The following is a 9,552-nucleotide window of genomic DNA, read 5'->3' as shown; positions in this document are numbered from 1 at the left end:
GGCGACAGAAACGGCGCGTTGAACTACTGCAGCCACCGATACCGTTTTTTTCTTCCAGCGCTTGATGTATTTGAATCAGTTAACCCTTTCAAAGCAGGAGTAAGGTACCACTAGTTTTGTTTTCTTTGCATTATTTCACTTTTGTATTAATTTTCAAATAATTTTATTGTAATAAAATTAATATTGTAATAATCTATATTGGTTAACCATTTTAAACTTCCTGACTTAGATGTTTTAATATACAGTGGATAAAATAAGTATCAAACACATCACCGTTATAATATATGTAATGTTTATATATTAAATTAATGCATTTAGCTGACGATTTTATCAAAAGCGATGTATATTGATTGCATCCAGGCTAAACATTTTCTCCTATCATGTTTTCCCCGGGAATCGAACCCCCAATATATAATATTACATAATTTAATATTTATAAAGGTGATGTTGACAAGGAATTTTCACCAGATGTCGTTAACAACCCAAGTAATTCATACATAAACAATACAAATAAATTCAAGTTAATTAAGTTGTGTAAATGACCAAGGGAAGTATTGGACACGCTTACTGACGTGTATTGAATACGTTGCACAAAAGCTTTTTTTGTTTAATGACAGCTCCAAGACGCTTCCTGTATGGAGAAACTAGTCGTATGCATTTCTTAGGGGTGATTTTGGCAAATTCTTCCACAATTGGTCAGGGATCTAAGGAAGACCCTATTGCAGTGTGATAGACTGATGCAAGAGGTAGTGAAGTGCAAAAAAAAAAAAAAGATTTACACAGTAAACGGGAACAGCTAGGGAAGACCACTGGGAAAGCTTCAGGAAATAACTGGCCGAATACTTTGGCAACAGAGGGGGCAGCAAGACCAGGCTGATGGAGAAGACCACACAAGTCACCATAGAGCAGAGCTCAGACACTTGTTGACCACCAGCTATGAAACAGGCCAAGTGCCAGGCAGGTAGAATCAGGGCAGGACACACAGGGACAGGTCAGGAACTTGAACACAAGACAGGACAAAGCTCCACAAAAAAACTAATTAAACTCAAGGAAAAATAGGTTAAAGGTTAAGTAACAAAATAAGAAAATTACCAATTTAACCAACTTCGAGAAATCAAACAAAACCAAGAATCAAGACTATTCAGTCACATCCATAGACAGAGAGGATGAGAATGACCACAGACCAGCAAACACAAAAGGGTAAGGTGCACTATAAATAGGGAGGAAAATACGTGAGGGACAGGTGAGCACAATTAGACCAACTAGGCTAACGACGGTGTGGTAAAGAGGAAATGAGGAGGGGCTAAAGGAGCGCATGGCCGAGAACTAACAAGGCCATGTGCTGACACTAGACTAAAGAAACAAAAACATAAGACAAAGTGTCAGTGCAAAACCCTGACACAAACAGTCATAAAATCTTGAAGATTCCATTTGCCTCTTCTATGAACTAAATCTTTAGTTCTTTCCATAGATTTTCTATTGGATTTAAGCAGCTTTACTTTCTTTCTCTGAAACCAAATGAATTTTCTTGTGTGTTTGGGATAATGCTGAAATGTCCACTTTAAAGAAGCTTCAACATGCTTTTTCTTCAGCAGTAGAGCCTTGCGTGGTGAGCGTGTATACAGGCCACGGCGGTTGAGTCCATTACTTATAGTTTTCTTTGAAACTATTGTACCTGCTGATTCCAGGTCTTTCTGAAGCTCTCCACAAGTGGTTCTTGGCTCTTAGAAAACTCTTCTGATTATTATTTTCACTGCTCGGTCAGAAATCTTGTGAGGAGCACTTGGTCGTTGCATGTTTATGGTGAAATTATGTTCTTTCCACTTCTGGATTATGGCCCAAAAATGCTCACTGGAACATTCAGAAGTATAGAAATCCCTCTGTAACCAATGCCATCAGTATGTTTTGCAACAATAAAGTTGTGAAGGTCTTAAAAGAGAGCTCTTTGCTTTTACCCATTATGAAATGTTTCCTGTGTGACACGTTGGTAATGAGACATCTTTGTATAGGCCGTCAGTTGGGAGTGAACAAACTAATATTAATTTCCACTGACAAGGGGCAGGACTGAGTTTTAATCACTGAGATATGTCTGCTGGTGTCTTGGCTTTCCATGCTTTTTTGCTCCTCCCTTTCTTTATGTGTTCAATACTTTTTCCCCTGGGTCATTCCACTTTATTACACAGAACTTAATTTTTTAACTTCTTTAAATTTTCACCAGATGTTGGTAACAACCAAAGTAATCCATTCATGCAAAGAAAAACTAATGTCCACATCACCTTTTTAAATATATTTACTGAGAAAAATTGTGACATGTTCAATATTTATTTAACCCGTTGCATAGTCAAATTGCAGATAGATAGATAGATAGATAGATAGTTTACAGCTGAACTTTGTAGTTCAGTAAAGTTGGCAAGATATTCACAGATTTGACTTTTCCGGATCAATAAATCACGAGCAAAACGTTTTTTTAATATACAATTGACTACTCATTTCTTTCGTAGTGATCTAGAAAACGAACTACAAGCGTGTTTTCCTCAAAGCAACCTTTACTCCGCTCTGTACAAAATACACGGATTTCAATGCGCCGGTGTCTGAGGAAAATAACTAAAGGGACCGTCTGCAAAGTGCAAAATAGAATAATCTATGGAAAGAACTAAAGATTACAGTTCATAGAAGAGTCAAATGTAACACACTGTACCTTCACCAAATTCAGTTAACACATCACTGCTCTCCTGCCTGCTGTACTACAAAACGTATTCATAAAGATATCGTTATGGCATACTTTTATGATCTTTTTATTATTAAAAATCATTAATAACTTTTCTGTAACAAATCACTGCTCTCCTGCTGAATCAGTTGCTTTTGCATAATTGTTATGGTTTTTATATACATTTTGTCCTATAACAATGAAGGCAATTAATATTTTCATTTTAAATAATCATAAAAAATATGCAAAAGCGACTTTTTGTGTGAACTGAATTTGGTGAAAATAATGTGTTACAGTAAAGTTAACTATTTTTTATGATAAAAAAGGGCCAAAGCAATTATTTTCAAAATAAGTGTAGTAATCCCAGCATGAGAGCAGAACTAAATTTGATGACACTACAGCGTGTTAATGTGAAGTTATTGAGTATTTTATTAGTAATATTTTTCGGGTTTCGCACTTTGCATACGGTCCCTTCGGACTTGACTGTCAGAAGCCAGCTCACTGAGATCTGTGTATTTTTTAAAGAGCAGAGGGAAGGTAGCTTGTTGCTTTTTTTCTACATCACTGCGAACTGTAAAAAAAAAAAAAAAAAAAAAACGTTTTGCTCATGATTTATTGATTAGGAAAAGTCGAATCTGTGAAAATCTTGCCAACTTTACCGAGCTACATCAGTCAGTATGCTGGGCTTTCTGATACTGGTGTGGATGTGCATCTTCCTCCTGTTCCTCTTCATCCAGATCCAGAGGCCTAAGAACTTCCCTCCAGGACCTCGTCCCCTGCCATTATTCGGGAATTTGTTGGAGCTAAACATCAACAATCCTTTGAACGACTTTGAGAGGGTACAGTATTGCATTCTTTAAACAATTTATCGATAGCTAATGTTAAATCTTGAAAAAAAAAAGATGAAGAATATCCTTGCAATATTCCAAAAATGCTTATTGCATTGAAAAATATGGTGATGTTTTGAACTGCAAGCAGTCTAATGTTTTAATGATAAGCATTTTAGCTTGCAGATCGCTATGGGAAAGTTTACAGCTTGTACCTGGGAACTAAACCTTGGGTGGTTCTTAATGGTTTTGAGGTTTTGAAGGAAGCTCTTCTTACTAAGGCTGTGGACTTTGCAGGACGACCGCAGGATCTCATGGTCAACCATGTTACAAAAGAAGGCGGTAAATTAACTTGCAAACGAACCTTCACTCTTGTACCTCTGTACAGACTACAGTTAATCAATATCCTTGTAAACTTGTTCACTCTGTCTCTTTTCTGTAGTCCAAAGAGCAATTTTCTGCCTTGTCCGATATTACACTTATAATTAAGGCCAATAAATGACATTTACAGATTTTTGCAGGTGTCATTTTGTCTGACTATGGCCCCAGTTGGAAAGAACACAGACGCTTTGCTCTGATGACCCTGAGGAACTTTGGCCTGGGGAAGCAGTCAATGGAGGAGAGAATTCTGGGAGAGGTTTCTCACATTATTGCCAAACTGGAAAAAAGAGTTGGTAATAATGTGCTTATTTTTGTTACATACCTGTTCACTCAAAAATGTAGATTTTGACTTGAGATTCAGATCAATGTACATTTTGTCTGTGCAGGAAGCTCCTTTGACCCTCAGACTATGTTCCACAATGCTGCGTCAAATGTAATCTGCATTGTTTTGTTTGGATCTCGTTATGATTATGAGGATGAATTCCTCAAGCTTTTCATTCAGCTCTATACAGAGAATGCAAAGTTTGCCAATGGGCCATGGGCCATGGTGAGACATTTTATCAGTTTGTCTTTTAAATGATTATATTCAAAGCTATTAAAAAAACATATTATGTAGACATATATAGAGAACTGCATAAGTCTGAAAGCACTTTAGATTTTTATTTTATAGTTAGGGTTATGGAAATTCCCTATATATATATATATATATATACACATTTTGTTTTGCAGATATACGATACATTTCCTATGGTGAGATGTCTGCCTTTGCCCTTCAAGAAGGCCTTCACAAATGCCACCAAGGCCAGAGAAATGATCGCACAACTGATCAATGAGCACAAAAATACAAGAGTCCCAGGAGAGCCAAGAGACTTCATTGACTGTTATTTGGATGAGCTTGATAAGGTGTGTGTGTGTGTGTGCATCTGTGATGGTATTTTTTAGGAATGCACTATATTGTTATGATATCAGTTGTCGTGTATATTAGAGATTTTCTTAATTTATCAGTATTAGTTGTTTGTAGTATTTGTAATTTATTTGAAAAAAAAAAACAGAATAGAATTTTAATATTCACTATTTATTGGTTACCAGTCATAAAATGAAAATAAATGATCGGTTTAAATGCTAATAATACAATTAAATAAATTGAATTATTGTTAAACTTTTAAATGTAATCTTCAGCCAATTTAAAAACAAATATTGTACATTATAATGTTGCAATGTCTAAATTTAATTGTAGTGTTTAAAATGATTGTTTCTATTTTTAATTTATTTAAACAAAACAATATAAAGTTTATAATATTTATCGGTTATCGGCCATCATCTTTAGTATTTTTTCTAGTATTCTCTAGTATGTTTAATTGATTTAGATGGTAGTACTTATCTCTAATCATTGGTTATTTTAACTTCACCAGAGAAGAAACGATGGTTCCTCATTTTCTGAAGCCTATCTTATCCGGTACCTTCTGGATTTGCACTTTGCAGGGACGGATACCACGTCCAACACTCTCCTCACTGCTTTTCTGTATCTCATGAACCATCCAGAGGTTCAAGGTCTGTGTTTTGGTTTATCAGAAAATTTCTATTAATAAGATTAAACTTAATCCTTAAACTTAAACACAACTTTTTATTTCACCAGAGAGATGTCAAAAAGAGATCGATGAGGTTCTGGAGGGTAAAGATCAGGCATCGTATGAAGACAGACACAATATGCCCTACACACTGGCTGTGATTCATGAGGTTCAGCGAGTGGCTAACACTGTACCGCTAAGTGTGTTTCACTGCACCACCAAAGACACAGAGCTGATGGGCTACAGCATCCCAAAGGTGAGTAAACCTCCATATAAAGAGAGTTTTACTCTTTTAAAATCATAATGTTGTGACTTTTTCTTCTCTAGGGAACCTTTGTTATTCCTAACCTCACTTCTGTACTAAAAGAAGAAGGCCAGTGGAAGTTTCCTCATGAATTCAACCCAGCCAACTTCCTGAATGAGCAAGGCCAGTTTGAGAAGCCTGAGGCCTTTCTGCCTTTTTCTGCAGGTAACGGTTCAGAATCAGAAACATGTGTAGGTTTAGCTTGAGAGTGTTTTGTATATCATATATGCACATGTGTCTTGTACAGGTCCTCGTGTGTGTCTCGGTGAGGGTCTTGCACGTATGGAGCTCTTCCTGATCATGGTCACTCTGCTGCGCCGATTCCAGTTTGTGTGGCCAGATGATGCGGGAGAACCAGATTACACCCCAGTGTATGGGGTGACCCTCACCCCCAAACCCTACAGAATGCACATCAGACGCAGAGAGACAGTCAGATTCTGATGATTCTGACAGATTTATGTTTAAATGATGTGGTAATATTGTGAAATACTTTAACAATTTAAAATAATGTTTTAAATGGGTCATCGGATGCTACATGCACTTTACAAGTAGTTTGAACTGAAATGTGTGTTGGCAGTGTGTGTGTACACAACGACCCTATAATGGTGAAAATAATACATAATACAATAAATACACCCAGGTTTTTTTTTTTATCTATTAAAACCTTTAAGGCCCTTTCACACCAAGGACAATAACTATAAAGATAACGATAGAGCTATAGTTCTAAAAATCATTCTCAATATTAAAAACTAGTCCACAACACAACTTTAACGATAAAGGCACAGAGAAACGATATTGTTGGAATCACTTTCAGAACGATTTGTTTTCTGATGAATGATAAAAACATTGGCAGCCAATCAGAATCAATCCTGCTGTAATGAGCTTGAGAATTTAAAGCGGCAGATGCATGTGCGCTTTGAATAAACATACAATATCATGCGCTGGTGTGAACGCTAATACCGTTATCTTTATAGTTATCGTTCTCTGTATGAATGGGCCTTTACCCCTTCCTCAAATGAGCTGATCTTGTGGAAGATTTTTATTAGTAAAGTTTCAATTAATCAAGTATATAATCAATGTGAATCTAGCCATTTTTGTTTTAAAGTTATTCTATTAAACTCTTATAGGCCTAAAATCTAATAGAAGGTTGCCTACGCCCTGGAATGTACAGAGCTAATGAAAAGCATATGGTCAGACATACATTAAGGGCCTCCCCTCCCTTGTGATTTATGAAAAGTATAGTCTAAAGGAAAAGTTTTACTATGTGGAACCGCCCCATATAGGAATATATAAGGAGGAACGAAATACCATTCGAGAGATCCCTTGCAAGGGGGCTCGACTTTGTTTTGCTTGAAATAAAGTCTTTTCTTCTGAGAGAAAAATCCCTGACTGAGTTTGATTCTTCTGAGAACCGGCAAAAGACACCACAGATTTGGCGACCCAGATGGGACTGGACAAGAGTGACAGAGTGGACAACCGCTTTTGAGCTGACCAATGATCAACACAACCGGGTGGCCACCATAAAACAAGGTAAGCATTTTTGCTTATAGAATTCGTTTGTGTTGGTTGAGGTCAGTTCTGAGTGGTAAGGACACTTAAAATCTACTCTTCCAAATTTAGAAAAAATAGGATATCCAAATTGAAAAAGGGGTTTTACTCCAGAAGAAATAACTGCATGCACATATTTTGTTTATTAATAGGAAAGCCTTGTAAGGTAACCTAGATTTAAAACAGAAATAGTGTAGGCAAAAAGGACATTGTAAAATCTGTGTTTATTGGATAGCTGTACCAAGTAGGACAGTGATAAACGGATAAGCAGATTAAGGAATCGCGAGAAAAAGTCCCACGGATACCGCTTTGAGAAAGTATAGGTGAAATTCTCAAAGGACAGAAATAGGTGGGCCCTTAAGGAGCTCTAGGAAGAGCTGTGTTTTGTTGTGTGGATGTGTCTGTGTCCGGACGAATGAACTTGTGAATGGTGATGAATGTATGAACAAATAAATTCCGTATTGAGTGGGTAAGGGTTGAGCACCGTTCCTGGACCTTCACTTAAGTGTGAACCGGCAGAATTGGACTCAACCCATATCCACTTGAGAGGGATGAATGTATGATGAGCCTTGATAATAAAAGGACAATTAATGACTGATTATCCCTTAGATAAAGGGAAAAAGTATGCAAGCATAAGCACTCTGGCTCAATAAAGAGTGTAGCAAGTGTGAATGGGCTTAGGGAAATAGTATCAATAAAGTTTGAACCGAGATCTATAATAGAGTATTGCATTTTGGATGTCTGTGTGAAAGGGGAGAACATTTTCTGAGCCCGGTACAGTGGGGGTGAGAGCAAGGGAGGAAGTTCCCACATTAAAGTTTTAATACATGGGTGGACAAAAAAGGAAAGAAAAGTAAAAATAAAAATAAAGAATTATTGTTAGAAATAGTTATCTACAAAGTGATAATAAAATAGAGTAAATAAAATAGACAGTTAAATAACAATATAAATTTAAAAAGTGTAAACGCATTAGACAATAAAAAAACTAAATTCAAAAGGGTATGACACATAAAAAAGAATAGAAAGTAGGGTGAAATGGATAAAAATAGTTAAATTCAGTAAAAGGAAAAGAAGAGATTGTAACCAAGTTACTATATAAAACTAAAAAGTTGATTTTTGGTGGTAATAATATAAATAAAGATATGGCAGCCACACCAGTGGAAATCATTGGATTAAAAAATCCACTGTGTAAAGCGCAAATAGACAAAATCTCAAAAAAATGGCAGAAGAGAACAAAAAATATGACAACAAAATGGCCAAAGGAAGGGACATTTGATGTGGCATTGTGTGAGGAAATGGAAACTCTGATAAAAAATTATAAAACTAAAAGCATCAATAGGAAAAAAGAAAAAAGAGAAACAAAAGGGAAAAGAGAAAGAAATACTTTCACTGTTTAAAAAAGAAGGTGAAGATATGTTGAAGAGTATAAAACAGGCTAGGAAAGTCCTGAAGGAGGCAGAGAAAGATAACATGAGAAAAGAAAAGAAATATGCAGACCCCCCTCCTTATCTGCCTTTAGCAGGAGAATTCCCAATACTCAAGGGAACCATGGAGGTAACAGGAGAACTAGAGTTAGAAGGGCAGTTAGAGATGGATGGTAGAGAGGAACCAGCTGTAAAAACACAGAGGCAAACCAGACAGGAAAGTGCAGAAGGTTTGCAACTTGACTGTTACAGACAAGCACGTACAGCGTTAGAAAAAATGAAAGCAAGTCAGGAAGATAAAACCTGGTTTGAGGAAGGATTAGAAAGAAAGCGGAGGGAAGATAGAGATCTTGTAGCACAAGTACAAGCTTTGGAAGAAGAAATGGAAGAGAAAATTAGAGAATCAGGGAAGAAGATCAGAGAGGTAAATAAGTTGGAGAGAGGAAAGAGTAAGTTGTTCTACAGTAGTGAGGATGAGAATCAGGCAGAGGAGTTATTTGAGAACGGTAAATGGGAACAGGGCAGAGATAAAGGGACACTTAGACCACTGGCCGCACAGCTCCCAATTTTAATCAAGGGTGAGCAGGGACAGTATGTCCCCTGGGCTTCACAGGACCTCGAGGGGCTTGTCACTCGTCTTCCTGATATTCATGAGGGTGCAGGGAAATTCATTAAAGTGTTTGAAGAGGAAACAATGGGAAAGCTATTGGCAGTGGGAGATGTTAAAGCTCTGCTGGCTAAAATTATTGGAGGGACAAAGATGGATGAAATTCTTCTTACAACGACTCTAAAC

At 36.8% G+C, this 9,552-nt stretch overlaps 1 protein-coding gene across 1 annotated transcript; it reads left to right on the top strand.

Moving 5' to 3' along the window:
• Positions 1 to 3,325: 3,325 nt before the first annotated feature.
• On the top strand, positions 3,326 to 6,358 carry LOC113072568 (cytochrome P450 2F2-like). Its single transcript, XM_026245555.1, has 9 exons — positions 3,326 to 3,546; positions 3,714 to 3,876; positions 4,056 to 4,208; positions 4,302 to 4,462; positions 4,645 to 4,818; positions 5,328 to 5,466; positions 5,552 to 5,739; positions 5,811 to 5,952; positions 6,035 to 6,358. The coding sequence occupies exons 1-9, from the start codon at positions 3,385 to 3,387 to the stop codon at positions 6,226 to 6,228; spliced, it is 1,476 nt and encodes a 491-aa protein (XP_026101340.1). The 5' UTR covers positions 3,326 to 3,384; the 3' UTR covers positions 6,229 to 6,358.
• The last annotated feature ends 3,194 nt before the right edge of the window (positions 6,359 to 9,552 follow it).

Source organism: Carassius auratus, unplaced genomic scaffold, assembly GCF_003368295.1.
Source record: "Carassius auratus strain Wakin unplaced genomic scaffold, ASM336829v1 scaf_tig00009514, whole genome shotgun sequence".
NCBI classification, from domain to species: domain Eukaryota; kingdom Metazoa; phylum Chordata; class Actinopteri; order Cypriniformes; family Cyprinidae; genus Carassius; species Carassius auratus.
Note: the sequence above shows the minus strand (reverse complement) of the source record. Positions and strands in the feature narration are given on the sequence as shown.